This window comes from Chiloscyllium plagiosum, unplaced genomic scaffold (assembly GCF_037043375.1).
Source record: "Chiloscyllium plagiosum isolate Xiang-an unplaced genomic scaffold, Cpla_swu_hap1 HiC_scaffold_2, whole genome shotgun sequence".
In the NCBI taxonomy this organism is placed as follows: Eukaryota; Metazoa; Chordata; class Chondrichthyes; order Orectolobiformes; family Hemiscylliidae; genus Chiloscyllium; species Chiloscyllium plagiosum.
In genome coordinates this window covers 127,217,615-127,238,377 of record NW_028270140.1, presented here as the reverse complement: position 1 = coordinate 127,238,377, position 20,763 = coordinate 127,217,615, and the positions used below count along the sequence as shown (strand labels likewise).

The window sequence follows — 20,763 nt, the reverse complement described above, 5'->3', positions numbered from 1 at the left end:
CACCCTCTGGGGGAAGAACCTTCCATGTCTCAGTCCAAAGTAGCCTGCACATATCTTGGGCCGTGATCTGCTGTCCCCCCCCACCCTCTAAAACAAAGCTAGGGGAAGCACTGTCCTTTCACCCAGTCTGTCCAGCCCTTGTATGTTTCATTGAGAGCCTCTTCCCTTTCATTCTTCAAAATTCCAGTAAATTCAGATTCATTTGACCCAATCTCTCCTTATATTACAAACCTGCCATCCCAAGCATCAGTCTGATGAACCTTTGCTGGAGTCTAGCTATAATAGGTATGTCTTGGGTAAGGAAACTAAATTTGGTGGACCTCTCACTACAATTTGCTTAAATAGCCCTTTCTCATTGCAGAATACGAAATCTAGGATAACCTGGCTCTGAGTTTGGTTCCTTAGTGTACTGGTCTAAAAATCCATCTTGTGTACATTCCAGGAATTAATCACCGCAGTATGATTGTAAATGTAGCTTGCCAATTCTATGTGTAGAGTAAAATTGCCAATGCTTAATGGAGCACCCTTACCGCATGCATCACCAATTTCCCCTCCCTCACTACTTCTGTTTGCAAACCTATAGGCATCTACTAATGTTTTTCATCTTTTTTGTTTTGCTTCTTGGTTCCACCCAGACTGATTGCACATCGGGACTTCCCGCGTCAGTATCTTTTCTCACTGTTGTACTGATTTTCATCTTTCATTAATGATACCATCTCAGCTCCTTTTCCATTTTGACTGTCCTTCATAACGATTACATATCCTTCGATGTTCAGTTCCCAGCCTTTGTACCCTGCAGACATGAATCTGTAATCACTATTAAATTATACCCTTGTACATCTACTTGTACTGTTAATTCTACCTTGTTGCAAACATTCTGTGCATTCGGATATAGTGCCCTTACAGTTGTCTATTTGACGCTTTAACACGTCTGTTTTTGTACTCCTTCATGATTTGCTGTCCACGTTGCTTCCTCTGCCTCTACTCTTGCTGTCTACTCTTCTACTTTTCATGTATATTTTTGTTTCTCTCTGTCTCTCTGCCCAGGTCCCAGTTTCCCCCGCCACTCAAAATCCTCAACAACTGTATTTGTGTATGCCTCTTTGAAGACATTGGTCTCTGTTCTGCTGGGGTGCAACCTTTCCAACTTGTACAGGTACCACCGAAACTAAATTTCCTTCTCCCACCATCCTCCGGCCATGTATGCGTTCAGATTTTCTCTATTACTGATTTCACTCGCATGTTGCAATCAGAAGATTACAATCTTTTGAGGTCCAGCTTATTAATGTATTTCCGAGTTCCCCACATTTTGACTGTAGGGCCGCACCCTGCTTTTTGCCTACATTGTCATTGTCCATGTTAGTATCTAGTGGTTCTCCCTCTCCCTTCAGAGTGGCCTGCAGTTGCTCATTGGCATCCTTGCCCACCAGGGAGCCAACATTTTTCATTTGCAGGTGGTATGTGCAGCAGCAGAAATATTCATTTGTTCCCTATTGACATCAAGCTTTACCAGTTGCTTTTGTGATTTGTCTATATTTTTGCAGCATCTTAAAGACATGTTTCTTCTTCCTCAGGCCATGAAGCTGAATCAATCCAGAACCAATCTTTGCATTCTCCTGAAAAAAGACCCCCAGTCGAGCCGACCCCACCCCTTGTGGGTATGCCACAGTGACTCCAAATGCTTTTCCAGATTCAAAATGTAAATCCAAACCATTCTGCACGCAAAGGTGTTCTGGACACTAAAGGAGTAATCCACAGCTGAGCAACCTTACCATGACTTACCCTTAAATTAGTTGCTTTACCTCAGCCCTTATAATGGGAACGTTACCTCAACCACTCCTCTCGGTGACGCTGACTGCCTGTCCTTGGGGGGGGGGGGGGGGGGAGATCCTCTCCTCTCCTCTCCTCTCCTCTCCTCTCCGTGAAGCTGACTGCCTGTCCCAGGGGGGACCTCTCCTCTCTGTGACGATCACTGCCTGTCCCAGGGGGGACCTCTCCTCTCTGTGACGATCACTGCCTGTCCCAGGGGGGACCCCTCCTCTCTGTGACGCTCACTGCCTGTCCTGGGTTGGGGTAACACCCAGTATGGTCACAAGTACCATCTCCAAAATGTATTCCAGTTCCCCAGTGACACATGAAAGGGTCATGAAGTAGTTGCTTCACATGACCTGCTCTTTTCATCACCGAGACATCAACTGAAATCCCTGTAGATACAGGACAGCTTTTTATAGAAGGCAGGAAGTGACAATGCCTTGTATTTTGAGTTTCTATCCTCCCTCCCTCCCCCCCACCCCCACCTTCCAATTATGGACCACATTTTGTTTTTATTTGTTTTTAAAAGACACGCATGATTATCGGATGTAGATAGTGACTTGTTAAAATTCCCTCTTCACCGAACAGCCGGGTTGATGTATTGCATAGATCAACACTGTGGTAAATTGCGATCATCCCCTTCCCAATATCTTGATCTAGTTTCCTGTCCCATAATCTAAATTAATTCATGCAACTGTCCTTTGAAATAACTTAGTTAACTAAAATATTGGAGTTGTATGAAACACTGGGGGCATTGAAAAAGGATTTACATAATTTCACTAAGTGTGTGGTTTTGTAGCGCATGATATCTGAGGAATGTAAGGTATTTGCTAGCCTCTGTTATATCAATACATATGTGAAGATTTTTGAAGAAAAGGGTTTGAAGAACACAGTGTAAAACAAAATGTTGTTATTCACATGCTGGCTGTGTACATATTTTTGGAGTGAACTGTATTGTTGAGTGATGGGCCTGATCCAAATTGACTTGCTTATAATAGACAGTCTGTCGTCTTTTGCTCCTTTAGCTGAACAGCACAACAATCCCATTAAATTAAGTAGCATCAAGGGATTTCAGGATCCTTTCTTGAAATTTGTTTATAATGTAATGATTTCTAAATCAAATATCATTTGATACTGAAAACAGACCTAGCATACAGGATATTTAAACACCTTCTAGTTTACAGGGAAATTTGTGCTGCCTGTGATGTTGCTGAAGTTTAAAATGTATTTTGAACGTTATTGGTGTGGAGTGGAGCGTACACAGTGATTTTTCTTTCTGTCTCTCTACAGTGACAAAGCCTTATTGAGTCTGTGTTTTGTTTGCAGTGTTTGATCATGACGACAAAGCGTAATTTATTTGGAAGGCTGGTGCCATGCCGCTGTCTAAGGGGAGAGGAAGAAGCTGTCACTGTGTTGGACTATTCTCACTGCAGTTTGGAGCAGGTTCCCAAAGAGATTTTCCCTTTTGATAAGACCTTGGAGGAACTTTATTTAGATGCTAACCAGATTGAAGAGCTTCCAAAGGTGAGCTGTTTTTCTTTGGGAAGGCTTTAGTTCCTGTAAACAATGAGTATAATTCCATTCCCGGCTGCCATTTGTCGGAGAAAGTACCTCCAAAGTTACAGTACATATTTAGAATGATTCTGTACTTGGCCTACTCCAGGTTTGTTGCAGTTTTGCAAAGGATGTTCTGCTGCTTACTTTATTTTCATTAACATCTTTACGTCAGCACTATGAAAATCTGATTCCATCCTTCAAACAGTCTACAAATACTCACCAGAAACTCAATTGATAGTTATCCACCTTTTGGCTAAATCATTATAAATTGATTGGTTGGTTATTGGAAACTCTTCGCTCAAAATGACCATTGTCCTTAACTTTTGGTGGTTCAGCCTGGATGACTTAGTCCAGTCCAGTTCAGTACTGTTGCTCAGTTACAGCCCAATGACAGACCACCTCATGGTATGGGTGAAAACCAATAATCTCATGAGTGAATCGTGCAACTAGGAAGGGGGAAATTCAAAATTCTTCCCAAATAGTGAAAGAATAATTTAAAATGGATGAACAAAGGGAATTTTAAAGTGGGGAAAAAAGTCTCAAGGAGCACCCAGAGGAAACCCATACAGACTCGAGAAGAATATGCAAACTCCACACACAGTTGCCCAAGACTGGAATCGAACCTGGGTCCCTGGCACTGAGAGGCAGCAGTTGCTAACCACTGAGCCACTGTACCGCCCACTTCGGCTTTGAATCCACTTGTCTGCTTGCTCCTTTTATGCCCAGAGAGACCAACCTTAAATATATTCAATGGTAGTATCTCTACAACCCTCCTGAGGTAGAGAATTTCAAAGATTCTTAATTCTCTGTGTAACATCTCAATCCTAAATGATAGCCTGCTCATCCTTAGACTATGCCTGCACATTTTAAATTTCCTGACCTGTAGAGACAACCCCTCAGCATCAATCCTGTCCAGAACCTTTAGGATCTTTTATGTTGAAATGAAGAGACCCTTTCATTATGGACCCCATTTACTCAGCCTTTCAGCCAAGGACAATCCCTCTTCTTCCTTGGTACAAATTTCATCTTCCAGATGGAGAGTGGATGAAATGAGCACCGTATGAAATGAGCAAAAATGAAAACCAGGTACCACCAACACTGAATTCCCCACTTGTCCTTTGACCAAATGAGCAATATATCACAGTTTGCACAGTTCAGTCAACCACCAGGTGTTGCATCAGTCATCATTGGCTGCATTTCCGACACCTACCCTACATCCTGCTTGTTGGTTGCTTTTCTCCATTCAAAGTATTACCTGGCTTCCAAAAACCCTGTTGATGAATGTTCATTGTCGGAGTTAAATGTAACTCATGTAATTTTTTGTTTGATAGGAAGACCTCTCCAACAGCTTAGTACATGCACAGAAACCTCCTTTGCCATCTTTTTTGCCTCTAATTTCCTCTTTTCTGTTCCCTTCTTTCTCCGGATTTGTTTCCATTTCTGATCTCAATAATTGTAGAAAAGATGTAGAGTGACTGGAGAAGATGCAAAAAGTTTTGTAAGGATGATCCTGGAACAGAGACTGTAGCTTATCAGGAAGGGGTTGAAATGTCTGGAGGTCTTCTTTTCTCTCTGGAAGAGAAGGCTCAGAGAGAACTTGATGAATGTTTTCAAGATAGAAAGTGCTTGATATGTGAGATGTTGACCTTTCCAATTCTAGGGAGATTAAAACTAACACAAAGATAAGATAATATCCAATAAATCCAACAAAGTGCAGGAAAAGTATTTGTGGTTAGAAAGTGGAGTTGAGGGCAGTTTATTTTAACAGGAACCATGCCATACGTCCCTATGACTCTATAATAAAAGGATGCTAATGGGGTTCACTGACGAGGACTGGGAGAAAACTGTTGTGATGTATAAATACTGACGTGGACCAGTTGAGCTGTAAGACCTGTTCCTGCGTATTGTGTAAATTACACAATTTCTGGAGATAGTGTAAACGGCAAAACAAAACTGTCAGATATTAAAATGCATTGTTATATGGTTTGTGTGGCTATTTTCTCATATGAGGAACTGGTGAAACCTAACTCCTGTACAAATGTTATGTTACTGCTATTATTGACTCAACCTATAACCGTTCAATTTGTTTGGTCATTTAAGCCTGAAATAATGTTGTGTTGAAGTTGTTTGGCCGCCTGCTGAGTACTGAATGGTAGCAAAAGAAAGGCTCGATTTAAGAAGACAGTTTGAAAAAGAGTTGTGCCTTTCCCAGGCCTGTCAAAGTTTAGGCAGCTTGAGAGAGTCAGTGTGATGATTCTGTGATATAAAAAGTTCACCTGACGAAAGAGCAGTGCTACAAAGCTTGTGATTTCAAATAAACCTATCGGACTACTACATGGTGTCGTGTGACTTCTGACCTTGTCCACCCCAGTCCAACACTGGCATCTTCACGTTATCAAATGTTAGGGTGCTTTGACAGTCTGAGATGGCTTAAGATCTGCAGAACTTATAAACCGAAAAATGCAACAGTGTTGGGTTATGAACTCATGCTGCTGATGCAGCTGGATTCTTTAGACACTTAGGTTGGTGCCCTCTGCACGGACATTCCTTGTTTCTTTTACGAATTCTAGCTAAGATCATGCATTCAATCTTCGGTCAAGCAAAAGGTTACCCAGAAATCGGACAGTAATGCTTCAGGGCATAGGCAGCAAGGAACTGTCCAAGATGCTCACTTTAAGAGGAAGCAGCTAGAGTTTAAAGTCTGAAATGTAATGACGACATATCCAGGATTGTAAATGTGAAATTACTCCGCCCAGTAATGAAAATGTAAGTAAAAGAACCTTCAAAATGCACTGAGGCAAAAGTCTGTATGGTCAGAAAAACCAAATTGATTAGTTAACACTTAGTTTATGTTTTAAGAGCCCCAAGGATGAAATAAACCATTGTTTAACTATACCTGGGTTTCTTGTGTATCACTGTAGTTGTTGCTCATGTAGTAACTTGACTGGTGGAAAGTTTCGTTGCTTTAACCCATGTCTGAAAGATTAAAAACCATGTAGTTTCCATACACATTTTGAGCTTCACTACTAAATGCTTATGTTCTGATTTCATTTTTATTGCATCTTCATCTAATATAATTTCATTTCATCTTCTGCTGTACAGCAACTGTTCAATTGCCAGTCCCTGCACAAGCTGAGCCTGCCGGATAATGATCTGACTGTTTTGCCAGCATCCATTGCAAATCTCGTCAATCTCAGGGAATTGGATGTCAGCAAGAATGGTAAGATGTTTTTGTTGTATTTTTCAAGAGTTTTAAATATCAGATGGCAGATGTTTTTTGTAAAACAACTTGAAAGATTGTTAGAATAGCCACTAGCTTTAGGAATGACATAGTTTTTCTGCATGATCTGGTTTGAATAAGCATTAAAATATTCTCTTTCCCTGGTGCTTTAGTGGATGAGTGAGAACCATATGTTATGTCCTTTGACCATGCAGACCATGACGTTCCCTGGTTGGGATGTTACCTGACCTGTTCATTACATTGTGGGTTTCTTCTCCCTCCCCCAACTCATGAAGACCATTAGTTGAAGCTGAATGCCATTAAGTTTAAAAACTAACTTAGTGCAATCCTTGTGGATAGCTGCAATAAAAGAACTGCTTTAGATCTAGGTCAGAATCTGAAATTCAGAATGCGTTTTTTCTTAGATTTTTTTTTCCATCTGTGAAAAATTGATGCATTTTCAACAAATTGAACCAAATGTTTCTTGTCTGCAGAATTGGACTGTCATCATTTTATAAAATGGTGATTGTTACAGAACTCATTTGGCCTCTGATACAGTGAAATTTCAGCTGTGCCAAGGTGTTTATTACAGTATAAGTCCAGTTGGAATGTGTTTGTCTGTAGCTAATCTGGAATGTTTGCTCTATAAGCAGTCTTGTGTTCAGTACGTGAATGAATATTTTGATGAAATATATCAGTTTGCATTCATGAACTGTATTCCATTTCTCTTCCAATGAACAATGGAAGATTCCTGAGGCTTGCTGTAAGAGTAGTTAATGGATTTTTTTTTTCAAAAGCAAAGGCCCCAAAGATCCTCCTCTTTGTCATCTATATATGGCAATACGATCTAAAGGCACGTGATCAGCATTTTTATGACAATACTTGGTTCCACACATTCGCCACCTCTCCTAATCCCTTCTTTCCCTTGTTATCAAAGCCACATGGCTGACACTCGGTCCCAAAGCAACATACAGTTTCTTCAAGTTGAATATTAAGGAAACCCAACACCATTGTGTTGAACTCCTGTCACAAATGCTTCCTCTTAATTTCCAAACCATTTTATCAGCGATCTATTTGTGCAGCTGAGCTTCTGACCCACATATTAGACAATATTATCTCCCTCAGGTGCTGTTTCTGTCTGTCCGACGTCTACTGCCAGCACCCTGTCACCTCAGAATAATAACCCTTGACCGTTCCATCCTGAAAAACCATGGTTGTTGCACCTTGCTGGAGTAGTAAGCTGGGACTTGAGTTTTGTGATTCCTTAAGTCATCTCAAAAAGTTAAAAATTGTATCAAAATAAGCAAAGTCCTCCATTTGTGTGTCTTTTGGACTCAGTTTCACAGAAAACATGGGCAAGGTTTCTTTTAAATAAAGACTCCCATTATTTATCTCTCATAAGTGGATTCCAACCATAGGTAAACAAGTATGACCTGTTGACGTTTAACTCTACTGGTTAAAACTCTAATCCCTTCTAAATCTCCACACACCCTGACGTCACATTTGAGTTTCCGACCTTGTGTTTGTGCAACCTATATCCACCTCCAAAACACTTGACCTTTTCCCCCCATTTCTATTCATCTGTGACTGAGACCCTCATTAGTGCTTTTGTTATTTATCGACTTGACTATTTCAATATACTCCTGGCTGATCTTGCATGTATTTCCCTCTATTATGGGAGATGGTGAGGTAGTGATAATGTCACTGGGTTAGTAATTCAGAGGTCCAGAGGAAATGTTCTGGGGGCAGAGGTTCAAATCCCACCAAGACAACTTGTTGAATTTACATTCAACCAATAAATCTGGCATGTAAAGCTAATCTTTGTAATGACGACTATAAACAAGCAAACATTGTTTGTCTGAAAAACCCATCTGGTTCAGTGATGTCCTTTGGGGAAGGAAATCTAGTCAAACTTGCATGTGACTCCAGACCCACAACAAACTGGCTCATTCTTAATTGTCAACCAAAACTTTGCCTCAGTCTTAACTGTTGGTGGCCCTGACCTCCTGTTACTCTTTGCTCACCGACCTGCATCGGCTCCTGGTCAGGCAGCATTGCACCACCTCATAGTCTATCTCTGTAGTCTCATCCCATCCTGCAATTTTTCGAGATATTTGCATTCCATTAATTTTGGCTTCTTGGGAAATTGGAATCATAAGCTCTCCACTATTAGTGTCTGTGTATTCAGTTGCCTGGGCCCCAAACTCTGGAATTCCAAGCCTACATCTATGTCCTCCTCTCTCGCTGTCTCTGTCTCTCTCGGTTGCCTCTTTTAAGAAAATACTTAAAAACTTATTCCTGGACTAGATGTTTGATATAACATCTTCACACCCTTCTAATATCCCCTGTTTGGGTGTCGCTGAGATTTTGATCTTGCTATGCTTCTCTGACGAGCCTGAAATGTATGTACATGTTAAAGGTGCTATATAAATGTAAGTTGTTGCTTGTTCTTCTAATGTGTCAGGTTTACATTCCGTTTCATCTGCAGTTTTCTGTTTACTCATTCCGCTGAATAGAATCCCTACAGTGTGGAAGCAGGCCATTTAGCCCATCAAGTTCACACAGACCTTCTGAAGAGCATCCACTCAAACCTAGTCCCCTAGCCTATCCCTGTAACTCTGTGTATTTCCCATGGCTAGTCCAACTAGTTTATATATCCTTGAATGTTAAAGGCTAATTTACCATGGCCAATCCACCTAACATGCACATCCTTTGTAGTGGGAGAATGTGCAAACTCCACACAGAAAGTCGCCCGAGGGTGGAGTCGAACCTGGGACCCTAGTGCTTTGAGGCAACAGTGTTCACCACTGAGCCACCATGCTGCCCTTATGCAATAGGAAAATATGTACTTTCTGAGGTGCAATTATTGATTCTGCTAGACAACTTCTTTTATTATCCTGGGCAAATTCAACAATGTTGAACTGAGTTTCTTAACATTATCCTTTAATAAAGTAGCCATGCTATCGCTGCCAATGTCTGAGCCCAAAAACATCCTGCTCTATACTGCCACCTCTCAAAACCACAGACATAAAATTCTCTAAGCCATGCTGGTGATTTTCTGGAACTCAACCCTTTTTTATACAAGTCTAAACCATAAAGTTTCAAGTTGAAGAATTGTTGTTCGCACGCTAAGGCAGTGTCCTGCTCAATGTTTATTTCTTAGGCAAAATTAGTAAAATAGATTGTGTGGTTGTTGTGCAGCTGCTTGGAAGCTTGCTGAGCATGAATTTCCTGTTGCGTTTCCTGCATTCGTTTCTTTAAAGGCAGACTCAAACCCTTCTGTATCTATGTTGACTGTTGCTAGCCTGGGTAATTTTAAACTGTGATAATAGATAATAATATGGTAGATTCCACGATTTTACAATGAAGTGATACTTCACTAATTGCCTATCATCTCCTGTACCTGTTTTGCTACCCTTTTTTCCTGTCCATTGAAATGATTTAGCCTGAATATAATCTGCTGGCACTTCCTCATTGTCAATTAACATGGTCATATCTCATCCTGATGATGCTTCTAGTAATCTGGAGATACTGTTACTTTTCAGGCACATTTGGAATTGCTCATCCATCAGGTTCTTATTCATTACTCAGGTATTTAGCTTATCAAGGAAACACTTTCCACATGAAATCTTGGGTGATCTTCCCAGTCCTTCAGCTCAATGCAAGTTACATAGAATCCCTATAGTGTAGAAGCAGGCCATTCTGAAAGCACCCCATTCAGACCTGCAACCCTGCATTTCCTATGGCTAGTCCACTCAACCTATACATCTTAGGACTATGGGAGGAAACTGGAGCACCAAGAGGAAACACACGCATGTGCAAACTCCACATGGTCAGCCGAGGGTGGAATTGAAACCAAGTCCCTGGTGCTGAAGCAGCAAGTACTGAATGCTAAGCTACCATGCTGCCCAATTCTACCATCTGCCAAGACAAGATTTGAACCTAGCTCCCAGAACATTACCTGGGTCTCCAGATTACTAGTTTAGTGATATTACTACTCGACCATCGTTTCTGTGAATGTTAGGTAAACACAGTGCAAAACTCTGTTCATTAAGTTACAGAAAAAGATTTTTGATGGGTATTTGGATGAAAATGCAGAGAAATGCTAGCTTGTTGTGAGGGAGAGGCTTCTCAAATCTGGAAAATGAACATCTCTTAATAAATTTTCAAGTGCATTAGGTAATGGACTATTCATAAATTGACTGATAGTACTGTATCATCATATATCATGAAGTATTTTTAAAAGAAAAGATTGCTCTTGTTTCATGTGTGTTAGAATGAACATAAGGCGAACATAGTCAATCTGTCTTGAGCAGTCCATTTGGCAGGTATTATACCATACATTTGTATTTTGAGTGATTTGTATTTTTATTTCACTTCATGGATGCAGTAGCCTTTGGCAAGGCAAGCTTTTATTGCCCACTCCAGTTGTCCTTTTGATAGTGGTGGTGAGCTGCTGCTGAGTTGCTAGTTAGGCCTTTTCACAAAACACTTGAGAGTCATCCACTTTGAGGTTCTGGAGTCGCTTATAGGGCAGACAAGCAGAGAACAACAGATTTCCCTCCCTAAGAGTTGTTAATGAACCAGTTGGGTCAATAACAATATGTGATAACTGTTCTTTAAATTAGTTTTGTGTGTCAGGTTTAATCATTTAGCTGTTGTGTGGGATTTAAATTCTTGCCTTTGAGTTTCAGTCCGGGCCTCTAAACCAGTAATAAAACAATCATGTAATAGGATAACTATTATGCTAGCAGAGAGTCATAGAAATGTACAGCACAGAAACAGACCTTTTGGTCCAACTCGTCCATGCCGACCAGATAACCCAAACCAATCTCGTCCCACCTGCCAGTACCTTTCCCATATCCCTCCAAACCCTTCCTATTCATATACCCATCCAAATGCCTCTTAAATGTTGCAATTATACCAGCCTCCACTTCCTCTGGAAGCTTATTCCATACACATACCATCTTCTGCGTGAAAACGTTGCTCCCGAGGTCTTTTTTATATCTTTCCCCTCTCACCCTAAACGTATGCCCTCTAGTTCTGGACTCGCCCACCTCAGGGAGAAGACCTTGTCTATTTACCTGATCCATGCCCCTCATGATTTTGTAAACTTCTCTAAGGTCACCCCTCCACCTCCGACGCTCCAGGGAAAACAGCCCCAGCCTATTTAACCTCTCCCTATAACTCAAATTCTCCAACCCTGGCAACACCCCTTTAAGTCCTGTCTGAACCCTTTCAAGTTTCATATTATTCTTCTGATAGGAAGGAGACCAGAATTGCATGCAATATTTCAAAAGTGACCTAACCAGTGTCCTGTACAGCTGCAACATGACCTCCCAACTCCTGTACTCAATCCTCTGACCAATAAAGGAAAGCATACCAAACACCGCCTTTACTCTCCTATCTACCTGTGACCCTACTTTGAAGGAACTATGAACTTATGTTTAGGGTATACGTAGGCAGAGGAAGAGTTAAGTTCTGAGTTTTGTGAAACGAGGTTCAGCTGAACATGACTCGGGTCAGATAAGAACTTAGTTAACAATGGGGTGCTGGAGGCAAGGGTAATGGGTAAACAAGGTGGAAAAGCAGTCATTATGTAGAGCCATTTAACAATATTGGAAGCATTCAGTATGCAAGGTCAGCGAACAAGGGGAAAAGTATCCATTGTATGAATCCAGTGGACAAGGTTAAAAACGTTCATTGTATAACAGTAAAGGGCTTGATCTCTGCCACTGATACTCGTTGAGTGTAACGGTCACCCAGTTAATATGTATGTTGCCTTATCTGGATGTTCTTCCCTGTAAAAGTCAATTTAGTTCATTGAGAAAGTGATCACCGAGAACTCATGTCTCTGTACACATGGGTGATCGTTCTCTCTCCCTCCAGGTACCAGAATAAAGATGGAGGAGGTAAAACTATACTATGTCTGAGTATTTTGCTTCGACTGAGGGGGGAAAGGTCCAAGGTCTCTTTGTTCAGCAACATTCCCTCAGACCTTACCATGAAATGTATGAGTGTCTAGATTAGAGTGGTGCTGGAAAAGCACAGCAGGTCAGGCAGCATCCGAGGAGCAGGATAATCGATGTTTCGGGCAAAAGCCCTTCATCAGGAATGAGGACCTTGACTCTAATCTCCAGCATCTTTAGTACCCACCTCCGCCATGAAGTGTCTAAGTCCTGCTAAGATTTGCTTTCCCAAAATGCAGCACGTTGCATTTATCTGAATTAAATTCCATCTGGCACTTCTCAGCCCATTGGCTCATCTGATCAAGATCCCGTTGTAATCTGAGGTAACCTTCTTCGCTGTCCACTACACCTCCAGTTTTGGTGTCATCTGCAAACTTACTGACTATAATGCTTATATTCAAATCCAAATGACAAAATGTAGTGGACCCAGCACCAATCCTTGTGGCACTCCACTGGTCACAGGCCTCCAGTCTGAAAAACAACCCTCCATCACCACCCTCTGCCTTCTACCTTTTAGCCAGTTCTGTATTCAAATTGCTAGTTCTCCCTGTATTCCATGCGATCCAACCTTGCTAATCAGTCTCTCATGGGGAATCTTGTCAAATGCCTTAATGAAGTCCATATAGATCACATCTACCGCTCTGCCCTCATCAATCCTCTTTTGTCACTTCTTCAAAAAACTCAATCAAGTTTGTGAGACATGATAATAAAATTTTCATGGTGGGCTCTTGATTTGGTAAACGTGATGAAATTTCCATTAGTTGCATTTTGTTGCCATCAGTAGTCAGATCTTGACCCCAGCGGCGATTGCAATTTTTTTTTACCTCAGCAGAACACCTACCTGCCCTCATATACTTTTCTTGTTCACATACGTAAGAATTGCACTTGGCTAAGAGGAAGGAAAATACAGAGTCTGCCAAAGAATATTATCCCTTTAAGAACACTGTGCCTTGAACATCCAGTTTGCTCAGGTGATTTTTTTTTCCCCACTGAATTGTGTACTTCAGGCTTTGTTCTGAACTGCTTCATTTGTTCCTTTTTATCTGGGTGGCTTTGACCTTGATTATTAAACCAAACCAAACATGTAATCTGTCACTGTTCCTGAAGTCTTGCACTACCATAATTCATTACAATTTAATTGACAGCTTCAAATTGCTTCTAGAGTAGTTTATCAAAAAATCAATTGTGTTCCTTCTCCTGAAGTTTTCATTTTTACTTTCAGTTACCCATTCTGCTTTATTGATAGGAAGTCTGGTGGAATACTTGTTGATGAAGGCCTGCTAGATTCAATTCTATTCCATGTTTTCAACTTCTGGTCCATGCAGTTTCAGGTTTTGCGGGTCGTGTCAAATAACAGAAGCTTTTCCTGTTTGTGCATACGTGGTTACCGTCCATTCTATTGACCTTCTGCATAAATGTGATCATTTCCGGAAGCCACACTGCCAGAAAAACTTCCAAGTTTGAGTTCATTGACTCTTCTCTTTCGCTGACAACTCTTCTTCCTCACCCCTAATAAACATACAAGGTTCTCATTTCTTGGCAGCTTTGATAGGAAAGTGCATGCTCGTGGAATTTATTTAGGAAGTGTTTGCACAAAGCTCCTCAGAAAGAAACCACATGAACAAAACTTCAGTTCTGAAGCAAAAGCAGAATAGGTTGGAAATGTTCAGTAGTTCGGGCAACTTGTGTTCGGAAAGAAGCAGAGCTGAGGTTTCAGATTGTGGTCCTCTATCAAGTAATAGATAAAAGTTTGGATCAGCTCACATTTACAGAGGGTGGAACAACTACAGGGAATGCGAGAGAAACTCAGCAGGTCTGGCAGCATCTGTGGAGAGAAATAGAATTAATAAAGTCACTCTGAAGTAGAGTCCTATCAGATTTGAAATACTAAATATTTCTCTCCATAGAGGCTGTCAGATTGTCTGTCTGAATTTCATAAGCCTTCTGTGTTTCAGATTTTCAGCATCTAGAATGTTTTGCATTTATGATAGAATGTGGGAAGCTGGCCAAGCACAGATAGTCAAATCCAAGGTTACCAACAGAATGGGTGAGGTTTTCAGTGGCAAATATGTTAAAACAGGGTGGAAAATGGAAATGCCACAGAGTTGGAAATAGATCGTCTTCGTGATGGCTTAGATTAAAAGGGGGAATAAATCGATGGTTAAGAAATGGATTTTGTTTGGGGACTGAATACAAAATGTCAATCTTCCCTATATTTAATTGGAGGATGCTTCTAATCATCCAATACTGGGTGTCTGACAAATAGACTGAGTTTAGAGACAGTGGAGGGATTGAGAGAGAGAGAGGTGATGGAGAGGTAGAGTCGGATGTTGTCTATGTATGGAATCTGACGTTTATAATATACAGTCAAATTGATATATGTAGTTCAAGCTTATGATTTTTGCTTTGCAATATCAATCTTCTGGATCTGAAGTTCATCTTTAACAAAGATACAAAATAAAGTCATAGAGCGTTTACAACATAGACATCATTTACACCATCAAGTCCATGCCAGTCATCAAACATCCATCTGTTCTCATCTCATTTTTCACCACTGGTCCATAGCCTTGTTTGCTGTGGTACACTCATCTAAAGAGTTCTTGACTGTCTTGAGGATTCACACCGAGTGTGCTTTTTGGCAGCGAGTTCCAGATTTCCTCTGCTCTCTGGATGAACATTTTTTTTTGTTGAATCCTCTCTAAACCTCCTATCCTTTCCCTTAAAACTGTGCCCATTAGTTGTTTACCTCTCTGTTCAAGGGAAAAGTTTCTCCCTATCTACCTTGTCTATGCCCCTCAAATCTTTGTGCACCTCAATTAGATCTCTCCTGGACCTTTTTTTCTTTAAGGAAAACAGCCTCCGTCTATCTGGACTCTCTTCATTGCTGAATTATTCCAGTCTATGCAACGTCCTGGTGAATCTCTTCTGTATCCTCTGGTGCAATGGCATTCCTTCTAATAGTGTAGTGACCAGAACCGCAAACAGTACTCCAGCTGTGTTCTAACTTTATGTACAGCTCCACCATAAGCTTGTTTCTCTTATATTCAGTGCCTCGACTAACAAAGGAAACTATTCCATGCACCCTATTGTAATGGCCCTGCTGCCTTCAAGGATCTTGTACATCAAGGTCCCTTTGTAATTTCTGGGGTCCTACCATTCAACATGTACTCCTTTGTCTTGTTAGACCTCTCAAAATATGTTACTTCACATTGATCATTAAATTCCCTTTGTCACTGTTCAGCTCATCTGACCAGCCTACCTATATTGTCCTATAGTCTATGGCTTTCCTCCTTGTTATTTACCACCCACCAATTTTCATGTTGTCTGCAAGCTTTCTGGTCATAGCTCATATCTACACTATTCTGGACATAATAAGTAGCATGGAACCCTGTGCTACACCAGTAGATGCCACAGGGTTCCAGTCACAAAAACACCCTTCGAACATCACCCTCTGCCTCCTGTCACCTAAACTAGTTTTGGATCAAACTTGACTAATTGCCCTGAATCCTAAGGACTCTTAGTTTCTTAACCAATCTGCCATGTGGGGATTTGACCTTCTAGAACTTCATGCAGAACACATAACTGAGCACTACCCTCCTCTATGTACCTAGTTATCTCATGATTGTGCTTCTCTGAACCACTTCTTTTCCACATGAGATGTGAATTGTTCTCAAGTGGCATAGTTTGAGTTATTCCCTTTGTGTGGTGGAGAGAAGAAAGTTGGGGTCAGGAAGTTCATGTGAGTAATGAATGTGACTGGAAGAGAGGAGAAAAATTCATGTGCAGTAGGAATCTTGAAGTGTGAGGCACTGTCATTGCTGTCATACGTGGCACAGGTCTGGCCTATTCCCAGGTCATTTTCCAATTTATATGGGTCCGAAGGGACTCGCTGTACAAAGATCTGGGCAATGGAGGGAAAAATTACACCCAATGCCACCCTCACCCTGATGACCACCTTTGTGTGTGGCTGCATCAAGCTGTGCGTGGATCCCCGGTACGCAAACACCAAGTGTCACTACATACTGAGGTTCTACCTGTCCCCGGTGTTGCGAAGGATGGGCCTGGCCTCGCTGCCGCGGAACGCTCCGAGTAGTTGGACCGTTCTGTATCACCTGTCCTTCGTGGAGAAATTTATGAAGAAAATCACCTTTGACCACAAGTCCATCAGGAAGTGGTCAGTACGTAGTGTCCTTGAGATCCTTCGGGAAAAGGAGAGGGTGGATCCTACCGAGCGGTTCCCGGAGCAGACTGTCAAAGCCATTTGGCAGAATGCCTCATCGCCAGAACTTTCCAACAAGCACCATGACATGGCTTGGCTGGTGGTGAGAAGGGCTCTGCCTGTGAGATCCTTTATGCACGCCCGGACTCTCAGCTGCACCGCACGCTGCCCTCGAAGCAGCTGCGGGGAGGACGAGACTGTCTCACACCTCCTTCTGGAATGTGCCTACGCAGAAGAAGTTTGGAGAGGAATGCAGTGGTGTTTGTTGAGGTTCGTCCCGAGCAGCGCCGTGACGCTGGACTCCGTGCTCTACGGCCTGTTCCCCGGGACGCACACCGAGACGATCATCAACTCGGTGAAGGACGCTCTCTGGGTGGTCCGAAACCTGTTGATATTCCAGCTGAAGGAGTTGACCCCGACTGAGTGTTGCAGACTGGCACATTCCAAGGTCCAGGATTACGTGTTGAGGGATGCGCTGAAATTGGGGCAGATGCTGCCAAGGCGCGGTGGGGAAAGACCACCGTGTAACATCTGCCAGCCTAAGAAGAACAGGGGGCCCACGCAATCATTTGGGCTCTGCTGATGCCTCAGCTAAATATATGGACATATGATGGATAAATCTACAGACCTGTGTATAAAAATGATAAATTCTGAACTCTGTTTGTAAATGTTTACGTATGTGTGGCATGACCAATTGTACAGACCATCAAACTATTTTATGAATAAAGTATATTTTTGAAATAAAAAAAAAAGTAGGAATCTTGAAGCAGGAGTATGCTGAAATGTTCAGTGTGCTCAAACGGTCCCGTTTGTGGATCTTGGGAGGCAGAATCGGGCAGTTCAGGGTCAGGAGACTGAGGGATAGGAACCTGGGATTGGGTAAGGGAAGGCATCCAGAGGGGATGGAGTCAGTGGCAGCCTTGAAGACAAAGACTTGCTGTTTGGTGGGAGTATGGACTTGGCAGGTGTAGGAGAGGTCAAGGAGCTAATGTTTGACCTCTGCAGGGTCCACCATGCAGCAACAGCACTGTCCTTGTCAGCAGATTCCATAACATTGGGTTTGGGCATCGGAGAACAGAGTGACGTGAGTTTTTTGGGAGCTGGAGAAGCGTTTAAATTATTCTCCTTGGATAAGCATGTGGAAATATTTAATGAAGTTTTTAAAATATGAGGAATCATGATTACACAAAGTGAGGAGAAATTGTTTCCAATGGTAACAGAGTTGATAACTGGAGGATCTCAATGTAATCGGCAAAAGAGACAGCACAGAGATGGGTCATTTCTTTCTATGTTGAGTGCTGTGTTCTGGTACACGCTGTCTGAAAAAGTGGTGGTAGCCCAGTCAACGGTAAATTTGAAGGACATCGGAAATATAAATACTTGCAGGTCATCAGAGCAGGAACAGGAGATTAGAGGCTAATCAGCTTCTTCAAAAATTTGACAAGTGTGTAATGGGCTGAGTGGTCTCCTTGTATGAGGTAGCACTCTTATTTAATGTAGAAAGCATTTCAGCAATTTTCAGGCTTGACCTTCATGGTACATTACAGTCCTGACATTTGTGCTTTCTGTTTGTTTTGTAACCTTCTTTAATTAAAGTTCCAAAATTACTTTTCCTGGTTACCTGGTATGAGTGGCTAATTTAAACTGTTTTCATTTGAGTACCTAATGATGAATTGGATTTCAAAAAACTCTTTGAATTCCAACTCCACATTTTGTTATGTACCAAGCAAGCTAAAATATGTAAATATTTACTTTGCTTGTTGTGAGTACTTGCTTTCCATGCAAATTGCTTCCTGGCTAATTGTATGGTTTCTCATATGAGTTACTTTGGATAGCATAATCCATAAACAAACTATGTTTGTATATAAGAACTATGCTGATAGGTCTGTAGTTCATCACCAAAATTGTTGATAGAGCTTAAGGGGTGAGGGTAATTCTTTACGTTGTAAGTTGTAGTTCAGCATTGAGCTTGCAAGTGATTTCTGCGTAACACATTAAACTATTCAGTTTTCTTATTTACCTTGAAGAGACAATGCTTCAACAGAATCAATTGTTTAGTGTTAAATTAATTGGAAACATCATTTATGGAATACAAGCAGACAGGATTCTTCAGGGACTTTACAGGGAAGATGTAAAGAGTTTGTTTCCATTTGTGGAACAGTGTAGGATTACAGAGCGTAAGCTCAGAATAAGGGATGGCCCAGTTAGGGCAGAAATGGGGAGGAAATTCTTCTGAGCTGGTCGTGAATTTGTGGAATTGTTTACTGCAGAAGTGGTTGAGCCTGGGTCATTGGGTACAATCTGTGATCACTAAGTGAATTGAGGTTTGTGGGGAAAGGGTGGGAATGTAAAAATGAGGATGATCAGATAAGCAATGATCTCGTTGATGGAGTGGACTCGGTGAGTAAATTCTTCTGCTCATACACCTTATGGCCTTACAGTTATGGACACAATTATTACTCAAATATTTCTCCCTACTTAAGCTAGCATTGATTGCTCAATCAATATTTTCTGCAATTATTGAATTTCACATACCTATGGTTTTGTCATCAGCACTTGACTTCCAAGGTGAGCCTTTGACTACTCATTTTAGAGACCACCCAAATCCATCTGCAGCATCGCTGAAGTGATTGTCGTAGCCCAGGGGCTGGTCTTTCACTCAGCTTGACATTTCCAAATCTCACCCAAAGTCAATGTGTTTCAGATAAAGCAATTGGAAGCCCTGCAGACATATATTTGAAAGGAAGGCAAAGGATGGATATTGAAGAAATTGAGTGTTAAAAGTGGAAAACTAGCTCTGAAGAAGGGTCACTGGACCTGAAATGTTGGCTTTGCTTTCTCTGCACAGATGCTCCCTGACCTGCTGAGTTTTTCCAGCAATTTTTGTTTTTATTAAAAGTGGAAGATCTGAGTGAGGCAGCTGAAGTCAAAATATGAAGAGAGCTCCATAAATGACTGGTAGCAGGGCAGGAGCAGAAGGAGGCTGAAGGTAAAAGAGGAAAAATTATAGTGGGCTGGGTAATTAAGGCTAATATCCCAACATTTTAAAAACTCACTTGGCTCTGTCCATCCTCCAATTTCACGTTGACCTGAAGAATCAATGAACTATCCCAAGAATAAATATTTTTGGAGGCACAGAGTAAAGTTTCCTGGTTAATTAATTTGAGTGAAAGGGTAGTGTCAGTAGAATTGATTCCTAGGAGTGATGCGAGTTAAGAGTAAAACCAGTCGTCTGATATTGTATAAAATCAGTGCTCATGAAAGATACACAGATAGGTTTCCAGGATCTGCAGTATTTTGTTTTATGAAACACAAGTTTTTGAATGCTCAGAACCAGTTGGAATAATTAAACTGGAAAGAAGTTGGTAGTGATATGAAACTGAAGTGTTTTCTTTTAATTTAAAAAAACACTTTAAATCCAGCTAGTCACATTACAGTTTTGAAGAAGTCACTGGATCCAAAACATTAACTGTGCTTTCTCTCTACAAGTGTTGCCAGACCTGCTAAGTGCTCCCAGCAATTTAGATTTTTGTTTCTGATTTCCAGCATCTGCAGTTCTTTGTTGTTTTTGTATTGCAAGTGAATTTGTTTAATTTGCTTGATGCATTATGGATTTTCTGACTACATTTCCTTATTTCCCAGTGAAAGCTGACTCATTTTGAAATGAAGGAGTAGAAGCCATTTAATCTAAAAAGATTATATGGTGAAAATGCTTTGCGCAGAGTACATGGAAACAAATTTGGAGAAGCACATTTAGTATCTCGATAATTTTCATAAATTTGTGTATATATGAACACAGCATATCTGTAGCTGCATTTTAATGTGGTGTAATTTTGCTGTAAGTAAGTGCTGTGAAATTGAGGGAACTGCAGAATTTGCAGGCAAGCTCTATAACATGCAATACAACTAATTTCCACTCATTTGCACTGTGAAGCTTTTAGCTTTGTGAATGGACTTCCTGTTATTGAGGGTGTCTATCTGCATTT

At 41.2% G+C, this 20,763-nt stretch overlaps 1 protein-coding gene across 1 annotated transcript in view; it reads left to right on the top strand.

The window, feature by feature from the left end:
* The first annotated feature begins 1,047 nt into the window (after positions 1–1,047).
* LOC122557914 (uncharacterized) overlaps positions 1,048–20,763 on the top strand; it is a 116,703-nt gene continuing 96,987 nt past the window's right edge. The window contains exons 1-3 of the mRNA XM_087994025.1: positions 1,048–1,156; positions 3,139–3,336; positions 6,472–6,589. Of these exons, the coding sequence (XP_087850151.1) occupies positions 3,148–3,336; positions 6,472–6,589 (307 nt within the window). The 5' untranslated portion in view covers positions 1,048–1,156; positions 3,139–3,147. The remainder of the gene's footprint in view (positions 1,157–3,138; positions 3,337–6,471; positions 6,590–20,763) is intronic.